Raw genomic sequence first — 25228 nt, 5'->3', positions numbered from 1 at the left:
CATATTTTCTTCTGTTTAAGCCATTCTGTTGTTGATTTACTTCTATGCTTTGGGTCATTGTCCTGTTGCAACACCCATCTTCTGTTGAGCTTCAGCTGGTAGATAGATGGCCTTAAGTTCTCCAGCAAAATGTCTTGATAAACTTGGGAATTCCTTTTTCCTTCGATGATAGCAATCCGTCCAGGCCCTAACGCAGCAAAGCAGCCCCAAACCATGATGCCCCCACCACCATACTTCACAGTTGGGATGAGGTTTTGATGTTGGTGTGCTGTGCCTCTTTTTCGCCTCACATAGTGTAGTGTGTTTCTTCCAAACAACTCAACTTTGGTTTCATCTGTCCACAGAATATTTTGCCTGTACTGCTGTGGAACATCCAGGTGCTCTTGTGCAGCAATGTAAACGTGCAGCAATGTTTTGTTTGGACAGCAGTGGCTTCCTCTGTGGTATCCTCACATGAAATCCATTCTTGTTTAGTGTTTTACGTATTGTAGATTCGCTAACAGGGATGTTAGCATTTGCCAGTGACTTTTGTAAGTCTTTAGCTGACACTCTAGGATTCTTCTTCACCTCATTGAGCAGTCTGCGCTGCGCTCTTGCAGTCATCTTTACAGGACGGCCACTCCTAGGGAGAGTAGCAGCAGTGCTGAACTTTCTCCATTTATAGACAATTTGTCTTACCGTGGACTGATGAACAGCAAGGCTTTTGGAGATACTTTTATAACCCTTTCCAGCTTTATGCAAGTCAACAATTCTTAATCGTAGGTCTTCTGAGAGCTCTTTTGTGCGAGGCATCATTCACATCAGGCAATGCTTCTTGTGAAAAGCAAACCCAGAACTGGTGTGTGTATTTTATAGGGCAGGGCAGCTGTAACCAACACCTCCAATCTCATCTCATTGATTGGAATCCAGTTGACTGACATCTCACTCCAATTAGCTCTTGGAGATGTCATTAATCTAAGGGTTCACATACTTTTTCCACCTGCACTGTGAATGTTTACATGGTGTGTTCAATAAAAAACATGGCAACATTTCATTCATTGTGTGTTATTAGTTTAAGCAGACTGTGATTGTCTATTGTTGTGACTTAGATGATGATCAGATCACATTTTATGACCAATTTGTGCAGAAATCCATATCATTCCAAAGGGTTCACATAGTTTTTCTTGCAACTGTATAGTGATATATACTTATATACTTATGTATATAGATATATATATATTATTTTGTTCTATATGTATTTTGATATCTAACTATATATTAATTTTAAAATACAGTTAGAACGTATTTACACATATATATTATTTTTTTTAATTTTTAAAAATTTTAGTTATTTTTATTATATATAAATATATATAATAAATTATATATAGATTTAATCAGTATTATTGTACATGTATTTTGATATTAATATATATATTAATATTAAAATACACTTAGACAGTTTATGTGTATGTGTATATATACTTAGATCATATATATATATAATAAATATATATGATCTAAGTTAGGGATCGATCGATATTGTTTTTTTAGGGCCGATAGCCGATAACGTGCCGATATTCTGTACATTTACCATTTTGAAAAAATAAACTATTTCTAAATGTAAATGCACAAAATATACATGCCACATGTAGTGGATGTAGTGTGTTTAGACAGGGGAGCTGTGTGTGTGTGTAGTGGATGCAGGGTGTTTGTGAAGTGTGTATAGTGAATGCAGAGTGTGTGTTTGTGTACTGTGCGTATAGTAAATGTAGTGTGCGTAAAGTGAATGCAGTGTGTTTGTGTGGTGTGTATAGTGAATGCAGTGTGTTTGTGTAGTGTGTATATAATTAATGCAGAGTGTGTTTGTGTAGTGTGTATATAATTAATGCAGAGTGTGTTTGTGTAGTGTGTGTATATAATGCAGAGTGTGTGTACTGTGTGTATGTGTTTGTGAAGGGATGTAATTTGTGTAAAATGGGCGGGAGGGGGGAGCAATTTTTTATTTTACATTTTGAATATTTATAGGTTTTATTTTTTTTTTGTCCTCCCTCCCTGATTGTTACCTGCCCAGGGAAGGGGGCTATGGCATTCCCTGGTGGTCCAGTGGCATTGGCTGAGCAGTGGGGGGGTCCGCAGCAAGCTGTTACTTACTTTCCCAGCAGCTCCGTTTGTGTACTGCGCGGAGCGTTGCCATGGTAACCCGTGGCAACGCTCTGACGGCCACGGGACTCGCGAGATTTACACAGGGGGGCTGAATGGAGCTGCTGGGAAGGTAACAGCTTGCTGCGGGACCCCAGTACCGCTGGGCTTGTAATGAGCACGGCGGTCATGGTATGTATTATCGGCAGTATCGGTATCTATATTGGCCGATACCGATATTGCCGAAAAACAGTAATTTTACTTACCGTAAATTCCTTTTTTAGTATAGTGGCAGTACTTACAAGTGGGATGTTCCTTATGGTTCTGGACAAGAAGCTCCCCCTTCTTAGAATTTAATTGCTGTGCTCCACCTGCTGCCTCCATATAACCTGCAAGCCAGAGTATCATACCAGTAATACAAAAGAACCAAACGGAGACTGAATAATGCAAATTCATGTAATCCATATGAAAGAGGAGGGAAAGCCAGTACTGCCACTATACTAAGAAAAAGGGAATTTACGGTAAGTAAAATTACTGTTTTTCCCTTCGTATAGTGGGAGTACTTACAAGTGGGAAATAGCAAGATCCCTGCAACAAAACAAAGAGTGGGGACTAAGCAGGCCACTACTTGCAGCACCTTACGCCCAAAAGCAGCTTCAGATGATGGGAATACGTCCAGCCTATAATGCTTGATAAAAGGTATGTAAGGAAGACCAAGTAGCAGCTTTGCAGATGTCTTCAGGTGAGGCAGCTGCTTTTTCAGCCCAGGAGGTCGCCATAGCCCTAGTACAGGGATAGGCAACCTTCGGCTCTCCAGATGTTGTGGACTACATCCCCCATAATGCTCTTACACACATAATGCTGGCAAAGCATCATGGGAGGTGTAGTCCAAAACATCTGGAGAGCCGAAGGTTCCCCACCCCTGCCCTAGTAGAATGAGCCTTTAACGGGAATCCCTTTGGATTGATAAGCCAACCTGATGGTATTTGTGAGCCATCTGGCCAAAGAGCGTCCGGAGACAGCACAACCCCTGTTAGTGCCTTGAACTATCTTATCTTCTGAACTATTTGTGGAATAAGATCTACAGGAGGTTCTTAGGAACAGATGCTGACATCTTGTCTTTATCTGTCTTATCCGGAGATATAGAACTGGACATATCTGTGGAAAAAACACCAGAATGTAATAATTTTAAGAGCATGCATAATGATAGGTGAAAAAGGAGAGTATTAAGAATTAAATCTCACCTCAAATCACCTAAGATCCGTGTAGGAGGGCTGGTGACACGGAGAACCAGGACTGTACACCCACCCTTGGGGTCAGGAAGGTTCTGCACAGCTTTATAAGTGCAAAATTTGAATTTGGCGCCAAACACCGTTTCGCGCATGCTCAATAGCACGATTCTGTGTTTGGTGGAACGCAACCCCTCCTGGGCGTGCGTTCTACCGCGTGCGTAATGATGAATGAAGGAGAACCGCCCGGGAACTCACAGAAATGCCACAAAAAGTACCCGGTTGCGTTCCGTAAGTACTGTTGCCGCTCAGTTCCCACCAGGGAAGCTATCGGGCACTCACCTCCCCGGTCAGCAACCTGTGCTGACCGCACCAATTCTCCACCTGCACTGTGGGGCATCTGTCCGTCCCGTTGCCGGGACAAGAAGAACTGGTATGATACTCTTGCTTGCAGGTTATATGGAGGCAGCAGGCGGAGCACAGCAATTAAATTCTAAGAAGGGGGAGCTTCTTGTCCAGAACCATAAGGAACATCCCACTTGTATGTACTGCCACTATACGAAGGGAAAATACAGAATATCGGTAAAACCGATAATCTGTCGATCCCTAATCTAAGTATATATAATTGTATTTTACACTGATTTAACATAAGTTTTTTCCAGGCAGCAGGGGGAGTACCTGTCATTACAGGCACTCCCCCTGCTGGCATTGTTATGGATGGCTATGCCGTCTATGTGATCGCAAGGACCTTGCAATCACATGGCCCAGGGGGGCCGAAGAGTATGGGGGGACTCCCTGGGCTCCCAGGTAAGTCCCCATACCGTGATCGCCGGCGACCGGGTAAGTAGAAAGGACGGTTTGGGCGTTCTATGCCGCCCTCCGGCGTTTAGAGCCGGTTCCCTAAGGACGGCATAGAACGCCTGCTGTCCTTAAGGGGTTAAGTACTAGTGAATGAATACCCTCAGGCCCTGAATCTTTCTTTATATTAGCTTTCTTTTGTTGCTGCAGCACCTTGTCTTAAGTCATCCAATCACAATTTTTCAGCACGTTTCTTGCAGCAATCATTTGCATAGCTATAGCCATAGGTTCTTCCTATGCGGAGGAGAACTAGTTATTTAAAATTTCTGCCTTTTCCTGGTCTTCATTAACAAACACCCCATTCCAGTTTTTAAGTGTACCTACACTTTCATTTGTTTTTAGAATTGATGTACCTAAAAACTGCAGTGCTTTCTTTTTTTGTGTTAGAACATCAATGAAACTTAAGCAGTTTTCAATTTTCCCAAGAAGTTATCTTTATGAAAACCTCAAAAGTAGCAGAGCTGCCATAAGAACACTGAATTTGAGGCATTAAAATGCCATATTAGGATGTTTAGATAGCCTCCATGCAATGCGTAGGTAGAAGAGCAATAAAAATATTGAATATGATAACATATTTGGAGATGACAGATTTTCTTAGTTTTGCAAGGCATTATTAAAGGGACACTATAGTCAGCAGAACAACTTTATCTTAATGAGGCAGTTTTGGTGTATAGATCATGTTCCTGCAGTCTCACTGCTCAATTCCCTGCAATTTAGGTTAAATCACTTTGTTTAAACAACCCTAGTCACACCTCCCTGCATGTGACCTGCACAGCCTTCTTAAACACTTGTAAAGAGTCATTTCATGTTTACACTTCCTTTATTGCAAGTTCTGTTTAATTTAGAATTTATCTCCAGCCCTGTTAATAGCTTGCTAGACCCAGCAGGAGCCTCTTGTATGTAATTAAAGTTCAATTTACAAAGCAGGAGGTAAAACAAACTTTTAAAATTAGTTGCATCGGATTTAAAATGAAACTATTTTGTTTTCATGGAGGCTGTGTCAATCACAGCCAAGGGAGGTGTGACTAAGGCTGCATAAACAGAAACAAAAGTGATTGAACTACTAAATGGCAGAGAATTGAGCAGTAAAACTACAGAGGCATGATATATACATCAAAACTGCTTCATTATCCTAAAGTTGTTTTGGGGACTATAGTGTCCCTTTAAATTATGGATGATAAATGTATCAAATATGTATAGCAACAGAGTTAAGATTATGATATAATTTGCTAAATCTTTCATTTCAATTTAAAAGAAAAACTGAGCATCTCAAGTTAAAAAAAATAATAAAACAAACAAAATTAAGATACATTATAGGTGATGTTCAATGTTTTATTCAATGGTATACATTCCATAGAAGTGACAGTTCCTCTTTAATATTCGTAGTGAGAAACTAGTATATGGAAATTAGTAAAGAAAAAGCAATTAAAGTGGCTCTGTCACATCGAACTTACATTTCTCCAATTGGTTCCTCTTTCTAAAAATCGGTAATTCATTTCTGATCTATTCCTCTTTAACCCCTTAAGGACCAAACTTCTGGAATAAAAGGGAATCATGACATGTCACACATGTCATGTGTCCTTAAGGGGTTAAAACAGAAGACAAAGTAGGGTTTACTTTGTCTTATGTATTTTTCCTACACTTGACATTATTGACAAAAGGGTGGAGCTTAGGGCAATGTCCATTATTTTAACAAATAAAGTGGAGATTGCCTTAAGCTCCACAGTTTGTCAAGATTGTCAAGTGTAGGAAAAATACATAAGACAAAGTAGTCCTACTTTGTCATATGTCTTACAAATATTAGATCAGAAATGCAGTACAGATTCTGAAAGAGAAAATGAAACAATAGGAGAAATGTATGTTTGAAGTGACAGGGCTACTTTATGCATTTATTTTTTTACACACATTTCTAGTGGGTCATACCAACAAATGCAATAAATTTCACTAACATTAAACAAGAGACATATGTTAGCCGTAGTAAAACTAAACAATAGCAACTTGGATAAGCAAGTCCACTATTATTCAGGTTAATCCAGCCAATGACAGGGCACCAACTAATGAGCTACAATGATAATTTTCTATTAGAAATAAAACAATATGCAACACACATTAGTTTATGTTCAGACACATTAAGAAAACACAATGGGGGAGATTTATCAAAGTGAATAACCTTGGTTTTTTTTTTTCTGGATTTTTGGCTGGTACTCAATTTCCACTATGTATTACTTTGGCTTTTATATCGTTTTTATTTTTCCCTTTGTATTATTTTTCTTGTACTACATTCTATTAGTAATATTTTTGCCTCTTTTTGCACCATAAACATTACACGTTCTGGTGTTCTCTTATGCCACTTATTTTCGTTAAAAAGGGAGGTAAAATACTCACATACAATTTGCACCTTACTCACAGTTGTGAAGGTGCAAAAAACAGTTTGAAAATATAAAGTAGCATAGTGACACTCTACATTTAAAATACTTTTAGAAAAGAGAAGACACTTTTCAGAATACAATGATGATGTCCTACACATAGAAAGAATTGAGCTACGCTACACACAAGGTCTGAATCACCCCAGAGTTAAAGCAGACTAATACATTTATAACACCCCATGGAATCATTTGTGTACATCGAATAAAAGATAACACTGCAGGAACTTTGGTACGAGTTTCATTACAGCATTAGATGGTTCTTTAGGATTAAACTTGCAATATTCTGGTCTGCTAATATGAGAGAATAGGATTATTATTCATTTTAAACCATTTACAGAAGCAGGTGTGTGCGATGCTAAGATTTGGGGTCACAGTGTGCAAGGAGTAAACACAGACACCACATCCCACTCTTAACAAGAAAACACAGGATGGTCCAAATATATACATAATAAAGTTGGCAAGATATTCCTTACACTTAATACAAGTAAATGAGAATCAGAAAATACATTTTAGGTCATTATGTTTTCAGATCACTATAAAACAAAGTGCACAGGTAAATAATACATTTAATAGATGGATCACATTTGATTTCTGATAGATATGTCTCTATTGCAAAAGAAACGACGTCTACAGGTAGTGGCTGTCCAAAACCGGACTAGTCCACTAAACCCGTAGAAGGTAACACCTTATAAGACACTCCAGAGGTGTCCAGGGGCATAACCCCTAAAAGTTAGAACTACAGAAAGATCCTCAAAATACTGGATAGGGGATCCAGAATCAAGAGTATCAGCTGGAGAAATAATTACATAAGAAATAATAAATGATGAGTAAATGAAACGGTATTGGTACGCAAATTCCCAAAATAAATGGTCATAAGTGGATAGAAAATCAGTCAAGCCAAGTGGCAAAAAACCCTAGAGTAGAAGGCAAAAATGTTTAAACCCAGTCTGAGTGGGATATTTAAACATTTTTGCCTTGTACCCTAGGGGTTTTTTGAGAACGACCAGTTTGAATTGATACAATCTCTTTGGCTAGATTATTCAGATATCTACCACGTAGTCAGTATTTTCCTGCCATCAGTGGTAACGGTTACAAACTTAGCAACTTTGGCTAGAGAGAGTATCTAATCGTAAAAGCTACAAGTTCATTAGCGTGTCATTAAGCCGTTCCCCTCTGTGCAACTAAATGCTATCTGGATACATTCTGCTAACTTCACAAAGATTTGAATCATATACTATCCAGTTCGTAGTTTGGCACTATAATATGCTTTAATTCCATTCACCCCACTAAGGTAACCAACATGTCAGAGAATCATAAGTGTGTTATTTGTCTATGACATTACTATTATGCCCACTTCTCTCTGACTACTCAGACACGACGGGTTCTAGATAACTCTCTAGGTATTTATTTGTATTTTTCATACATACAGTTCCAATACGTCTCAGACATGGACCATATCGGATTGCATTAAAGTCTAAAGTCTGAGGAACAATTATTATACCACTAGAGATCTTAGGACAGGAGGCTAGCCACTTGGCTTGACTGATTTTCTATCCACTTATGACCATTTATTTTGGGAATTTGTGTACCAATACCGTTTCATTTACTCATCATTTATTATTTCTTATGTAATTATTTCTCCAGCTGATACTCTTGATTCTGGATCCCCTATCCAGTATTTTGAGGATCTTTCTGTATGTCTCTATTGCAGTCAGATAATTTTTTGAAAACCGTAAATTCCAGAGGGAATAGGCATGATAATTAAATATGGTGACCTGGTGAAGGAGAGACATGCAGCCATGCTTACAAGGTAATTTACAGTTACTAATGCACTCCTACATATTGACAAGTGATGTCACATTGCGCAACCCATGTCTTGTTAGTCATTCAGACAGTTAAGAAATTCGTACTGAGATAAGTATGAAAATTAGATTATTTATGAAAAGAAAGTTTTATCATCAGATGTTTAAAATGCAATTTTTCTTTATTTCTGGTTGGCAGCTTGTAGCAAACGGAGAATATGCAGAAAAAGATTAATGATGTCGAGATAAAGATTGATTGAAGCCAGGATGTGTTCTTCAGGTGACAATTTGTGCATCAACAAATGAGTATCATAGATGATAAAACCACAGAACAAGATGGCTCCTCCAGCAGCAATTGCCAGCTCCACAGTCTCACTGTGAAGGAAAAACTGACCAGAAAAAAAAAAAACCAAAAAAAAAAACACATTACTTTTTTTTACTAAAACAAGCAGCATAACACTACATTAGACACCAAGAAATTAAACCCACAGGACCAGAGAGTAAACCCATTTTCATATACACAGGAGAGCCTTATACAATTTTTACAGACTTGAGTAAGTCACACTGCAGTGTAAATGAGGGCTACTCTTCTGATAAGTACTGTGAACTGAATTTCTCGGAATTATATTTTGGGGCTAGTGTGAGCCCCCCATGTATGTATGTATGTAATACCTGCACTTGAAGGGACACAATAGGCACCAGAAAGACTACAGCTTAGGGTAGTGTTTCTAGGGCATATAGCCTGTTCCTGTTGGCAAAACATTGTAAAGGCTTGCTTTTCTGAGAGAAGGCAAAGTTTACATGGCTGCTTATGACCACTTCTAGTGACTGTCACACAGACAGCCACTAGATTGACTTCCTGGACAAGATCCTACAAAGATTGCATGATCTATGTTCAATGCATCCAAACAGACGCTGAATGCTCCCCATAGAGATGTACTGACGCAATGCATCTCTATAAGGGTATACAGATTGGCGCAGCAATTACTGCACAGTAAGAGTTCACAAAAATGTACAGCAAGAAATAAAAAGGTACCATTGACTTGATTGCCTTAAATGAAATTAATCCTAGGCACACCAACACTTTGCAACCCAAAAATCATTGACAAGTAATTAGTAGACAACAAGGTCAGCAGATGTACAAAGGCAGAGAATTTGATACATTTCAGTCTAACTTACAAAAGATAACAAATAAAGGTTCAGGCACTCAAAGGTCCAAGAAAGGCAAATTTATTCAAACCAGATAACAAAAATCAACGTTATCTGGTTCGAATAAATTTGCCTTTCTTGGACCTTGGAGTGCCTGAACCTTTATTGGTTTCTTGCATATGGCATCTGTGACCTAGTACTGGGTCCTGGTTTAGTTGCACCCTGATGGGATTGAGTGCAGTTCCTAATCTACTTTAGAAAATGATTTACTTACAAAAGATGACTTAAGAGAGCACTCTATACATCATAACATCTATTGCTACCTATGGAGGATGTCATGTAAAGAGTCTGTGGGTGCTGTCCTATGTTTTTTCTTTTGGTCAAACTGTTTAAGAGTGGTTGGAGGGCAAAAAACAAAACCAAAAGGCACATATCAAAGGACCGCCCCTTTCTTATCAGTTGTGGTTTTGGGCTGGAATATTAGCCTGTGAAAACAGTGTTAACCCAGTCCCAGCGTTTTTAGCCTATGAATGTCACCCAAAGATGTCGTGGCTAGTGCACAGGTCCACTTTCCACTTCCGCATTGGTAGTGTGGCAGGATGTAGGCACCAGGAGAGCGCTGTCTATTTTGCAACTGCTCAAAAAACACACACCTGCTGGATAGTGTCCACAATGAGCTGCAATGGCTATGGAGCATAGAACACTACTTCAAATAAGGAATACAATGCTCCATTTCAATTACATCACACAGTACAAAAAAGGTACAGTTTATATTTCTATAATCCAAATACTAAACAACCTTTTTTTTTTGGGCTGTGTAAATTCCTTACCTGACCTTTAAGCAAAAGGTTTTACAAGATTAAATTGCTTGGACAGGCAGGTCATATTTTGATATTTAAACACTACAGAAGCTAAATACTAGCTGTGTAGAGATCCGGTAATAATGCAATAAGATAAAATTTACAATGTGGCCATCAGACATGCACATCTACCATGCATTATGTGTTTGCACTCATATTATTCTCATAAATACACAATGACTGTAATATCTTACCCTCAGAAAACCAGCAAGAATTAACACCAGCAGACCTGCAAAAAGTCTGTAAAAAAAACAAACAAACAAAAAAAAAGCCAGAGTCAGTCTTCTTTTCCCATTAACAAATCAAAGAATAATTCTAATGTCACAATAAGGTTGAACTTTGTCACTTTTGAGTGACAATCACCACCTGCTGGGACAGGCGTTCTGTTAGGTGTAAAGTTGATCATTACACTAACAGGGTATATCTCAGTCTTAGGACAGTTTTATCATGTGATAGCTGAATAACACAAAACACAGGTAACATTTAAATATATTAATTTTTTGTAAATTCTCATTTTGAATGTAAAAACAAGCTACTGGGCTGAATGCTACAAAATGAATATTTATGGAAAACAATAATTTTAAGCACAACACAGTTTAGTTATTATAGTGATGGCTAACCTTGACACCATAAATTGTTTCTGGACTACATTTCCCATAATGCCCCCCCCCCCCCCCCCCCCCCCCCCCCCCTGCAAATACAGTTTCAGTTCCCAAAGAATTCCTAGTTGAATGAATATCCATGCAAGGTTATTAGGAATAAATACACATACAGTGTTTGGGATGCTGAATCTTTCAACAGACCTTTGGACACCATGACAAGCATTTTACAAATGCAAAACAATTCTGAAAGAATGTCAATAAACAACTTGCATATCACATTATAATTTTGATATGTCTTCGTGAGTCATCTGATCATTATAATGAGCCAAACATAATGTGCCAGCAATTAATAGGCTGCAACCAACAATCAATAATCAATTACTAGTTTTATCCGGGCAGCTTACCCAGCTCCAAGTTTGCTGAAGTCTCTCTTAGACTGGAAAGTGTACACGGTCAGTCCAAAGAACACCGCTGCGGTCAGTAAGAAGGCTTGAATAACCACAGACACTTCATAAAATGTCACTGAAACAGAAAAAACACACAGATATGTTACACATAGGTCTGATGTATTGGATTGGCATCTGTCTTATAGAAATCTTTTCTGTTTTATAGGCATTTCCCCCCCCTTCTCCCCGAACTCATCAAGGGATAAGAATATCTATGTCTATCTATCTAAACCCAGTACTAATAGATCTGGAAAAAAAATTGTAAGGGTCACCAAGCATCATGCAAAACTGGTTGGTGTTGGTACATAGAGCAACTATTATCTCTAGTCTGTCCTCAGACAGATTCACTAACACATGTTTAAAAGGAAACTTTGAAGGAATGTATGTTATTTTAATTTGTTTTTTTGTTGCAATATAAAAATGATTTTTAGTCCATAATTTTCAGAGTAAAAGTTTTTATGTTGCTAAAAGTAAAATTGAGAGACAAAATATACTGAAATGCCACAAATCAAAAGTTACACAATTAACTTGGAATATTTACCTGCAATACCAACTGTTATAGCTTCCAAGAGAGTCTAGAAAAATAAAGGAACTTTGATCATATAAAAACTGAAAAGTTACCCATATCTTTACAATCATGTTCTTATGCAACAGGAGGCAATCACTTCACTAAGGAGTGAAGAGTCATAGGAAACCCAGTTACCATGTGTCAAATGCCAGTGTAGTATGATGTAACATGCCTGAAACCTTATCGGTCAACTTAAAGGGCCACTAAGCAGCAAAACATCTCCTAAGCAACTGGTTTCTCTATAGTCTGTATGCAGGCAACTTCACTTACCATGTATCAGCGAAAAAGGGCCTCTAAGTAGCAAAACAACTTCTTTAACCCCTTAAGGACTGAGCCAAATGTACACGTTGTGATCAAAATAAAACAAACAAAATCTGGCATTTGCGCTACATGTCTGTCCAACCGTAATTCACCTCTCTCATTGTAAATGCACCCACCCTTATTATGTATCATTTTATTCAGGTGAAACAGGGCTTTCATTTCATATCAAATATTTAGCTATGAAACATAATTTAATGTGAAAAAATTGGGAGAAAATAAGAATTTTCTTTTTTTTAGTTCTACATGACTTTTTAACTGTGAATGTCATAATACGGTTTGCTTTTACTGCAATAAAATACACATTTGTATTCAGCAAAGTCTGACGTGTAAAACAGTACCCCCTATGTACAGGTTTTATGGTGTTTTGGGAAGTTACAGGGTCAAATATAGCACGTTACATTTGAAATTGAAATTCGCCACATTGGTTACATTGCCTTTGAGACAGGAATTACATTTACACCCATAATGGCATACCATTTGCAATAGTAGACAACCCAAAGTATTGCAAATGGGGTATGTCCAGTCTTTTTTAGTAGCCATTTGGTCACAAACACTGGCCAAAGTTAGCGTTAGTATTTGTTTGTGTGTGAAAAATGCAAAAAACGCCAATTTTGGCCAGTGTTTGTGACTAAGTGGCTACTAAAAAAAAGACTGGACATAACCCAAGGTATTGCAAATAGGGTATCTACTATTGCAAATGGTATGCCATCACAGGGGTAATTTTCATTCTTGGGCTGCCATAGGGTCTCAAAGGCAACCTAACCAATCTGTTGAATTTTAATGTGAAAAAATGAAACACAAGCCTTATATTTGACGCTGTAACTTTTGAAAACACCATAAAACCTGTACATGAGGGGTACTGTTGTACTCGGGAGACTTCGCTGAACACAAATATTTGTGTTTCAAAACAGTAAAAAGTATCACAGCAATAATATCGTCCGTGTAAGTGCTGTTTGTGCGTGAAAAATTCAAAAATCTTTACTTTTACTGGCGATATCATCGTTGTAATACATTTTACTGTTTTGAAACACTAATATTTGTGTTCAGCGAAGTCTCCCGAGTAAAACAGTACCCCCCCATATACAGGTTTTATGGTGTCTTGGAAAGTTATAGGGTTAAATATAGTGCTAGCAAATTAAAATTCCCTATACTTTCGGCATGTGTTGTCAGGCAGGTCCAGCTAATTGTAATTATTAAGATACCCAATTATGTAAAAATATTACATAAATATATATGTAGAATTAATATATATAATTTTTTTAAATATTTTTATTTAGAGAGATATACATATTATTTCGTTCTACGTGTATTTTGATATAAATATATATTAATATCACAATACAGTTAGAACGAAATAACACATCTACATATTTAATTATTTATTTTTTAACGTATTTACATATTTTTTTATATTTAATTATATATATATATATATATTTAATCAGTATCAGTCTACGTGTAATTTGATAATATATATATATATATATATATATATATATATATATATATATATATATATATATATATATAAATAATTCTATATATATTAATAGTAAAATACACCTAGACAGTGTATGTATATATTTTTTTTTTACACTTGTTTTAACAGTTTTTTTATTTTATTTCCAGCCAGCAGGGGACTCCCTGGGAGTCCCCCCCAACCGTGATCGCCGGCGACCGGGTAAGTAAAAAAAAAAAAAAAAAAAAAAAAAAAAAAAAAAAGGAGGGCGTACTATTACGCCCTGCGGCGTTTAGAGCCGGTTAGAGACGGGCATAATAGTACGCCCTCCGGTTTTAAAGGGTTAAGGACTGAGCCAAATGTACACGTTGTGATCAAAAACAAACAAAATCTGGAATTTGACTATATGTCTGTTCAATCGTATTTCACCTCTTACATATTAAGTGCACCCACACTTATTATATATAATTTTATTCAGGGGAAACAGGGCTTTCATTTAACATCAAATAATTATGTATGAAACAATTTAATATGAATAAAATAAGACATTTTTTTTAGTTCTATGTGACATTTTAACTGTGAATGTCATAATACGGTTTGCTTTTACTGCAATAAAATACACATTTGTATTCAGTGATGTCTCACGTGTCAAACAGTACCCCCTATGTACAGGTTTCATGGTGTTTTGGAAAGTTACAGGGTAAAATATAGCATGTTATATTTTACATTAATGTAAAATAAGTCTACTCGTCACTAGCCTTTAGCATTTGAAAAAAAAAAAAAACTACCCGGCAAATAAAAATTCAGCCCTGGTAAGTGTGTCATGGACCCTGCAGTGGCAAGTTTAAGGCCTAACTAGTAGTGTAGGACCTGATCATTTAAACCCTGTATGATGTATTAAGATTTCTGTAATTGTTAGCCTAACTTCCAGTAAAGTAACCAAGGTAGATGGTATTAAAACAATGCAACATAATATGATCAATTAGCCAATGTAATAAACGCACATTTCAATTTCCTATGTATTAACTACAAGCTCAGGGTTACGTCTTCTGCTAATGTGATAATTATTTTTTCTGCTAATGGTGATCAGCATTTTCAGATGATCTGATAACCATTTATAGCAGTAAATTGTAAGAACAGTTTTTGGCAGCAGGGATTGCATAATTGAGATTACATAAGGATTTGGACAAACACTAAACAGTATGGATTGGGGAATGTGTCATTGTACAAGTTACAAACACTGCTAATTGGCTGCTGATGTTGACTGTACACAGTGGAGACTCTCTGAAACAGGCGGCTTAGATCTGGATTTGGTTAGTAAGGACAATGAGTGCTAGAACTGGAAGGTTGGCCCAAATGGATGGTGAAGACAATCTTAAAATTCCAGACAATTCAGACTTTAGTCAATAAAATAAACTGTGATGGGTATTGCTAGAACATAATCTCACATTAACACGGATTCCTAATTTGGAGACCTTATCCCGAAAAGAGGATCAGTACTCATTTCATAGTTATAATGTCCATATAAATTAATTATACTTACAAATCCAAAAAGTAAGTAGAGGTTCACTGGATATTGATGTCTGTAGATTGTCAGCGCAACTATTGTACCCAATGACCCTAATGCAGATATAAGAAGCAGTGCTGGGCTACAAAACCGATAAAGGAAGAAGATATGAGGAATTATGATTAATCAAACAGGTCTGCTTTATATTTCTAAATCAAATTGTTAATAAGAAAGAGTTCAATAAAAAAAAAAAAAAAAGTGAGATATTTCAGGGTAGTTCTCCTCCTGCAGGTTCGAAGCCCACCAGACTCAACTCCTCATTCCGAGGTTGATAAAATCAGTACCATTCAGTTGGGTAATAATTAAGTCAAACTCTGCAGGACAGTCTAATGGTGAACGTTTTATATACCTTTCCTGGCAATTGCTCTGGTATTTACTTCAGAAAAAGAAAAGGGCAGAATTAAGCACTCAAACAAGCCATGTTGACAGAGCTGAGAAATGTAAGCCAAACTGGCAGAGCTGGTTTTCATTCTGCATTTATCTCCACGTGTTTGAAAAGTTATTTAACATTTCATTCTTTGCATTTTATCTTCTTCTTCACAGGGTGATAGATACAATGTATGTATGAAGATCAACTAATTTTAACGAATTGCAAAGCTAAAGTATTAAATAAGAATTTTGTTTTACATTTAATTATCTCAAAACATAGGTCACACCTAGAGAAGGTAAGAAATAGAAAATAAACATATACCTGTCCTTAGAGTTGTCTTTGCTTAAAGGAACACTTCAAAAATGGTTTAACCCCTGAAGGTAAGAATGCCTCTAGGGGCATCCTGGCATCATAACAACTTAATTAAGATGAAGTTGTTATGGTGCTTCGAGGGGAATAAACTGTCCATTTATTGCTGACAGAGTAATAGTAACACGTGGATCATGTCGGAGCGAAGTCAAGAACAAGCTGAGGTACAAGAGAAGGCTAGTGGCTGTATTAATTAAGCAACCCCTTCGACTATTCAGGAGTCAATATTTCTATTGTGCGACTTATTAAAGCATGCATCTATTTAGGTTTATAGTGAATTAAAAACACAAATTCTAAAACTATAAACATAATAGGCAAGTGACTATAACCAAGTTGGTGCATTTTGTTCCATATTGGACTTCTTGTTTTATCATATGTATTAAGGTTTTACACTATTTTGTATTGATTTCCCGTTTAAGGTATACTTGCTGGCACACTACAGACTGTTATTTCTGCCAGTTAAGTTATTACCCTTTTGATATTTTGCACTAGGCATATTTAAGCACATTGGTTGCACTTTACAAGTATATAGTGCTCCACTGTTTTACAATAAATCAGTACTAATTAAAGCAAATCTGTTTTCGATTTCATTATACCTGCTTATTTCTATGTTTGGGACTCTGACAAGTACTACAGGGTGACTCCACAAGAGGATGGAGAAGAACATATGCAAAATTAGAAATGATAAAACAAAAACACCCGTCTATTTAACGTAATATTTATGACTTGTAGGTATTGAAAGGGTTTAATTAGTCATAAAGTAAAATGGACTAACAGGAGAGAGGATTGGTTTTAAAATATAATTAATCCATTTGCGCAACTGACAAAACCCAGAGGAGCTTTATCCACATTCTCTTTAAACCGTAAATCTGTGGCAATTATGGTGCCTGGAGTGTTCCTTTAAAAGAACATGAATGACAGTGCCAGGGGGTGGTAGTGGGAGACACAGAGATTTATTTTTCTGTTGTTCAGCTAAAACTCTGATGATGACCAGAGCTGACAAGTTTAGCAAGTCTGAGATTTTGAATGGGGTGGGAGAAGATCCCGAGAAGGTTAGTGATGCATTTGGCCAGTCTGGCACAATAGGAGAGAAAGGGAAGCAAGATATTCAGTCAGGACTGACCATATGCCAAGTATGGCTGATGTGCTCCTCTATAGGATTCAATGCTCTGTATTACATTCCAAGTGCAGTGTAAGCACATTTAGATGGACACTCTACTGTCCATATACAAAACACTGTTAGTAGATATACCCCAATGAAAACATGCGTTTCGTATTTTTTTTATTTTTTTTAATCTGTGTATTTCTAAATCCAGCTTGTAAGAGCTGCAGATTTCTTGTCTGGAGTCCTTGGAAGCCCTCCCCATTTAACTCAATCCAGACTTTCTGTGGCTGCCCAATCATCAGACTTTCCAATGCAGCTATATGAGAAATCTTTGTAAGGCAGTTGTTTCGGGCAATTGACGGCCTCTTGAGTTTAGCTCAGTTGAGCTAAACAACCAGGAAGTAAATAGACCTGTTTTCTGACTGACAGACACGGGTGGTGTAATAAAGTCAATTTATAAAAGTGACAATTTCTAACGAAAAAAAATAAATAAAAAAATAGAACAAGCTGAGGTTCTTTAGTGGTCTTAAGTGTTCCTTTAAAAATTTACTTGGCCTACCCAACACTGTGTCAAGTGATTCAGAAGTGAGCATGAAACTCTAATTTGCATAACGTGATGAGGCTGGATGACTGTGAAACACCATTTAACACTCACAGGGTGATTTACTATCGTGAGAACTGAAGGGAAGTAAAAGTGAATTTCATGCTAAAAGGACAAAGTAACTGGACTGGAAACATAGCTGACTTGGAGACTTTCCAGTTCAGCTACTTTGTTCTTACGTTTGAAATTGCCACACTTCTCAATTTAATAAACAACCCTGTGTTGTTTCAAAGGGCAACTGAAAACTAGCATTTTCAGAAAACACTGGTTTTGATTACAGTAACCGTTCAGCCGGATCTTCCTCCTCTGAATTTTACACAGAATTGATATTAGCAAGCCCGGAACTTCGATCGGGGTTGGCAAATGACGCTGCCAGAGGTGGACGGGCTAATCTCTGTACATGCAGAGTTTTATAGCGAAACATTGTACATACAGATCTCAGGCTCCATGACCAATTCTAAAATAATTATGGTGCTTGGAGTACATTTTTTTTTTTTTAAAAAAAAAGGCTAAGTGTGATAGAATTGGTTACACATCAGCTATTGTTGCCCGTGCACTCACCTTTGATGTACAAAGTTCCGGATAGATTCAAAATAGAGAAATACTGCCGATGTTGCAGCAGTCAAAAGAACTTGGACTAAGAGAATACTATAAACTTTACGCAGGAAAGCTAGAAATAAAAAAAGAAAATTATTCTGTTAGTTCAACATTAAATAGAAACATTATAGCAATTCACAGTAAGTAGTGGTTATTTCTGTCCCACTGACTACTTTTAATAACCAAGGGTCACTCTTGGCACCATCATAACTTTGATTTATTGCAGCTAAAGAGTGGCTTATCAATGGAGAGATTTGTTAAAAAAAAAAAAAAATATGCGACATCCCCCAGAGCTGACAATCTGCAGCTGAAATTATCTACAGGAATGCCTTTGAAAATGTTGTTCAAATGACATGTGCAGGCTGCACGCACAACTTGGGCTGAACTCTCCTCTCTGAAAGAGTGCAGAGCGTACGTTCAGTCGGCAACTCTGCAGAAAGCTAGTTTCCCAAAACAGTGAACCAGACTTTGTTTAAATGGATAGCAACCATGGGCAAGATGCCATAGACATTTATTGCACATTATTTGTGAAGATTCTTCAGCATCATATTGACATTTCTGACTAGCCAATGCCTTTCACAGCTATTATGAATGGCTAAACGTGACAGACAAAGTGGTTTGAAGCTCTGCTCTCTACCATATTTGGAAAAAAAGAAATGGCTAATCCATAAGGCAAAGAGGCCCAATGTTGCCTTGCAATTATATTTTCTGACTTTTTCAATAATATTATTACATGAAACTCGACCACAGTCAATATTAGCACACCATAAAGATTTCTTTAATTTTTAAATTCAGATTTAGAAATCAAGAGCTGGTCAGTTTTTGTTCTTGTGTATCATTGTGTCAAGTCCTTAATGATAAAATAGTGGATTCAAATATTTATGATACTGAAGGGGATTGATAAAAAGCGTAGAAACATTAAAGTGACCATTTTATTTGCAGTGGTCTTTGTTCTTTTTCAGTCTCTCTTTCCCTTTCCCCCCTCAGTTTCCTTTCCCTTTCCATTATCCAAAACGTATTTTAAATCTAATAAAGTGTTAAAGTGTAATTCTATTAAAAGTATCGATTACAAATACGCTGACGTTGAAAATCAAATTCATTCACACAAGCATGCATACCTGTCCCGGCGTGAGAATGGAGGCGTCAGTTGGAAGGAGTCTCAGTCAAGTCTTTAACCAGAGGCCAGAATCTCCATATGTCATTATAAAACCCCAAGTTCTCAAGACTGATCTTTACAGCTTTCTCCACGAATCCCTGATAGTTTATCGGGGAGGCTATTTCAGTCCACTTAGGGATCGCTTTAGATCTCCATTTTCTCGCCAAACAGACTTTGGTGGCCATTAATACGCACAATTAGCATTTTTATTTCTGCTTTTAATTTGGGGAAATCCAAATGGAACAAAAAGAGTTTGGGGGTCAGTTTGATATGGGACGGTGTTAAATTTGTGAGGTTATTTTATAACTTGACCTCCAAAAGGTAATAAGCAGGCACATTCCCACCATATATGTCGTATAGTTCCAGTTTCCCTCTTGCATCTCCAACAAAGATCACTAATGTTGGGTTAAAACTTACTTAACCTGTCTGGTGTCAGATATGTTTTACCCATGTGTTTATTATTATTATTATTATTATCATCATTTATATAGCGCCAACAGATTCCGTAGCGCTTTACAATATTATGAGAGGGGATTTAACTATAAATAGGACAATAACAAATAAACTTACAGGAACGATAGGTTGAAGAGGACCCTGCTCAATCGAGCTTACATTCTATAGGAAGTGGGGTGTAAAACACATTAGGACAGGAATTTGTAATCAAATAAGGTGGACTGCCCTTTAGGAGAGGGCCAGAGACAGGTATGTGAGGTAGGGGTTAGTCTTGGAGGCCATAAGCTTTCCTAAAGAGATGGGTTTTAAGGCACTTCTTAAAAGATGCAAGACTAGGGGAGAGTCTGATGGCGGTAGGCAGGCTATTCCATAGGAAGGGAGCCGCCCACGAGAAGTCCTGCAAGCGCGAGTTGGCCGTACGGGTGCGGACAACGGACAGGAGGTGGTCACGGGCAGAGCGGAGAGAGACTAGGGCTAGAGTTGTTCAGTGCTTTATAGGTGTGAGTTAGTACCTTGAATTGACTCCTATAGCATACAGGAAGCCAATGTAAGGACTGGCAGAGGGGTGAGAGAAACGACTAGAGAGGAAAATCAGTCTAGCAGCAGCGTTCATTACGGACTGTAGAGGTGCAGTACGGCTTTTGGGAAGACCAATCAGGAGAGGGTTACAATAATCCATGCGGGAAATTACTAGAGCATGGACAAGCTCCTTGGTAGTATCTGGTGTAAGAAAGGGGCGGATGCGGGCTATGTTTTTAAGATGGAATCTACAGGATTTGGCAACATGTTGGATGTGAGGCTCAAAGGTGAGACCAGAGTCAAGTATGACGCCAAGACAGCGCGCTTGCAAGGATGGACTGATGTTGGTACCACAAACTTGAAGGGAGAGCGAAAGAGGAGGATCAGTATTAGGAGGAGGAAAGACAAGGAGCTCAGTTTTAGAGAGATTGAGTTTCAGAAAGCGGGAGGACATCCAGTCAGAGATGGAAGAAAGGCAAGCAGTGACACGTTGCAGGACGGCAGGGGAGAGGTCCGGGGAGGAGAGATATAGCTGGGTGTCATCAGCGTAGAGGTGGTAGTGGAATCCAAAAGAGGTAATAAGTTTGCCAAGAGAGGCAGTATAAAGAGAAAATAGAAGGGGACCAAGGACAGAGCCTTGGGGGACTCCAACCGAGACAGGACGAGGGGAGGAGGTATCATTAGAAAAAGAGACACTGAATGAGCATTGGGAGAGATAAGAGGAAAACTACGAGAGGACAGAGTCACAGAGACCAAGCGATTGAAGAGTTTGAAGAAGGAGAGCATGATCAACGGTGTCAAAGGCCGCTGAGAGGTCAAGAAGAATAAGTATGGAGTAGTGGCCTTTGGATTTAGCTGCGATTAGGTCGTTAGTAACTTTGATAAGGGCAGTCTCTGTAGAGTGGAGAGGGCGGAAGCCAGATTGAAGGGGGTCAAGGAGAGAGTTGGAATTGAGGTAATGAGACACACGGGTAAAGACAAGTCTTTCCAGAAGCTTTGAGGAAAAAGGGAGCAGGGATATGGGACGGTAGTTAGAGGGGGTGGATGGGTCAAGGGATGGTTTTTTTAGTATAGGTACTACAGTGGCATGTTTAAGGTCAGCAGGGACGATGCCAGAAGAGAGAGAGCAGTTGAAGATGTGTGTTAAAGAAGGCACGAGACAAGTGGAGAGAGATCTGATAAGGTGAGATGGGACAGGATCGAGCGGGCAAGTGGTGGGGCGAGAGGAGCAAAGAAGAGCAGCCACCTCTTGGTCAGTAGCTGGGGAGAATGTCTGAAGAGTAGGAAAGGCATGATCTATGTGTGGTTGAGAAACAGAAAGGCAAGGAGGGGAGAATTATTTCCTTAGCTGTTCAATCTTGTCAGTGAAGTAACATGCAAAGTTATCAGCAGTAAGGTTAGTTTGGGGGGTGGCCACAACAGGGCGAAGAAGAGAATTAAAGGTGTCAAAGAGACGCCTGGGGTTGCGGGAACATGAACCAATGAGAGAGGAAAAATAGGACTGTTTGGCAAGGGCAAGGGCTGAACTGTATGAACACAATATGAATTTATAATGGAGAAAGTCTGATTGGGTGCGAGACTTCCTCCAGCAGCGTTCAGCACAACGGGAGCATCTTTGCAGGTAGCGCGTTGATTTAGTATGCCATGGTTGGGGGCGGGTCCTCCTCGAGGTGCTTGTTTGGAGTGGCGCTGCAGCGTTCAAGGCAGATGTAAGAGTAGAGTTATATGTGGAGATGGCCAGTGAAGGACAGGAGAGGGAAGGGATGGACAGCAGTCGTGAATTAATATCAGCTGACAACTGCTGGAGATCAAGAGAATTAAGGTCCCTCCTGAGTTGAGGGGGGTTAGGCTGAGGTTGTTTGGTGAGGGGGTACGAGAGAGCAAATGATAAGAGGTGGTGATCAGAGAGTGGAAATGGAGTGTTGCAGATATTAGTTACTGTAAATGCATTAGTGAAGATTAGGTCAAGGGTATTGCCAGCTACATGGGTGGGAAAATGTGCCCACTGCGAAATTTCTGTATAAGCTTCTGTGACTACATGACTAATATGTGCCCAACTTACTGGAATGAATAAATATTTTTTCCACATAACTGACCAAGCTGCTTTTATTTTCTATGCAACTTTCCATTTTCTCTTTAATAAAGAGGGACCTGTAGTTCTCTGAAAATTACACCACATGTAAAAATCACCTATAACTTGTGTTAAACTTTTTCCATGCTTCATTTCCGGTTTTCTTTTCAAAATATATTAAAAGAACACTCCACACACCTAAAGCACTTGCTGAAGTGCTTTATGTGTCAGTAATCTGTAATTTCCTTGAAGGTCAATTTTAATCAAAACTTTCAGAACTGGACAACAACTCTCCTTCTGGGCAGGGAGTGAAGCAGGTAGGTAGGATTATAAATACGGTCAGTTTTCAAACACTGTCTGACCAAAGGTGCATGTATATGGCTGAGGGATCATATACTGAAGGTGGCTTACACAAGACCCTGATGAAGCGGACTGCAACCCTCCCTTTAGAGCAGGCTTCCCCAAACTCCGGCCCACCAGATGAACTACAACTCCAATGATTCTATGAATTAAATAGATAGGCTGAGAATCATGGGAGTTGTAGTTCAGCAATATCTGGACCTAACCAGTGAAGTCATTTACAGTTTCTATGTCATCAGCTGTCCATATGTCTGGGATACACACAGACTATACACAGAGTAACCATGGTAACCTACTCTTCTACACAGTTACTGGTCCCCATGTACCCCTTTATAGTATATATATATATATATATATATATATATATATATATATATCACTCAGAGGATTAGCATGTATAGTATATATATATATATCACTCAGAGGATTAGTATATATAGTATTTATACTATATACAGTATATATATATATCACTCAGAGGATTAGCATGTATAGTATATATATATATATATAGTATATATATATATATATATATATATATATATATATATCACTCAGAGGATTAGCATGTATAGTATATATAGTATTTATAGTATATACAGTATATATATCACTCAGATGATTAGTATATATAGTATTTATAGTATATACAGTATATATATCACTCAGAGGATTAGTGTATATATAGTATATATATCACTCAGAGGATTAGTGTATATATAGTATAGACAGTATATATCACTCAGAGGATTAGTGTATATATAGTATATACAATATATATATCACTCAGAGGATTAGTGTATATATAGTATTTATAGTATATATCACTCAGAGGATTAGTATATATGGTATTTATAGTATATACAGTATATATATATCACTCAGAGGATTAGTGTATATATAGTATATACAGTATATATATCACTCAGATGATTAGTATATATAGTATTTATAGTATATACAGTATATATATCACTCAGAGGATTAGTGTATATATAGTATTTATAGTATATATATCACTCAGAGGATTAGTGTATATATAGTATTTATAGTATATACAATATATATATAATCACTCAAAGGATTAGTGTATATATAGTATATACAGTATATATCACTCAGAGGATTAGTATATACAGTATATATCACTCAGAGGATTAGTATATACAGTATATATATATATCACTCAGAGGATTAGTGTATATATAGTATTTCTAGTATATACAGTATATATCACTCAGATGATTAGTATATATAGTATATACAGTATATATATATCACTCAGATGATTAGTATATATAGTATATATATCACTCAGAGGATTAGTGTATATATAGTATTTATAGCATATACAGTATATATCACTCAGATGATTAGTATATATAGTATTTATAGTATATACAGTATATATATATCACTCAGAGGATTAGTGTATATATAGTATTTATAGCATATACAGTATATATCACTCAGATGATTAGTATATATAGTATTTATAGTATATACAGTATATATATATATCACTCAGAGGATTAGTGTATATAGTATTTATAGTATATATATCACTCCGAGGATTAGTGTATATATAGTATTTACCGTATATATCACTCAGAGGATTAGCATGTATAGTATATACAGTATATATATATATATATATATATATATATATATCTAGCACTCAGAGGATCAGTATGTATCAGGACTCTCCTGTGAGGACAGCTTCCCATATAACCCCCCCCAGAGGGTGACACCTTACCCATGCGGATGTGAACACTGGACGAGGCCACGTTGGTGCCATAGTTGAAGTCATCCTCTATGGAGTTTCGGGGATACCGATCAGCTGCTGCCATCTTTTTTTTAACACATACGTTAACACAAGCACTTCCTGGTGACGTCACCCGCAGAAACGCCCACTAACCAACCACAGAGCATGCCATTTCTCAATGCACACCGGACACGCCCACCTGTGCGTTCCACGCCTCGCTTGCAGTCCAACATTTCGCGTCAAGCCTCGTTCTGAACTGGAAAAAGGCCAATCAGACAATAGTTAAATGCCTCTCTATACGTCAGCCTCACAAGCCAGCCAATCAAATCACCCGCACGCCTACCATCGCACGGAAGCCCTCCCCTCACACCATGCATGATGCATGCACTACTGCTATGGCGCCGAGTTCTAAACGCAAAAGTCCTTTACACCCTTTGGTGGCCATTTTGTTGGT

The 25228-nt window shown here is 37.8% G+C and overlaps 1 protein-coding gene across 1 annotated transcript; it reads right to left on the bottom strand.

The window, feature by feature from the left end:
• Positions 1-8599: 8599 nt before the first annotated feature.
• On the bottom strand, positions 8600-24893 carry TMBIM4 (transmembrane BAX inhibitor motif containing 4). Its single transcript, XM_063447074.1, has 7 exons — positions 24766-24893; positions 18415-18523; positions 15385-15490; positions 12035-12068; positions 11452-11569; positions 10640-10685; positions 8600-8825 (listed from the first exon to the last, which is right to left on the bottom strand). The coding sequence occupies exons 1-7, from the start codon at positions 24857-24859 to the stop codon at positions 8619-8621; spliced, it is 714 nt and encodes a 237-aa protein (XP_063303144.1). The 5' UTR covers positions 24860-24893; the 3' UTR covers positions 8600-8618.
• Positions 24894-25228: the final 335 nt, after the last annotated feature.

This window comes from Pelobates fuscus, chromosome 3, assembly GCF_036172605.1.
Source record: "Pelobates fuscus isolate aPelFus1 chromosome 3, aPelFus1.pri, whole genome shotgun sequence".
In the NCBI taxonomy this organism is placed as follows: Eukaryota; Metazoa; Chordata; class Amphibia; order Anura; family Pelobatidae; genus Pelobates; species Pelobates fuscus.
The sequence above is the reverse complement of the archived record's forward strand: the minus strand, read 5'-3'. Positions and strand labels throughout refer to the sequence as shown.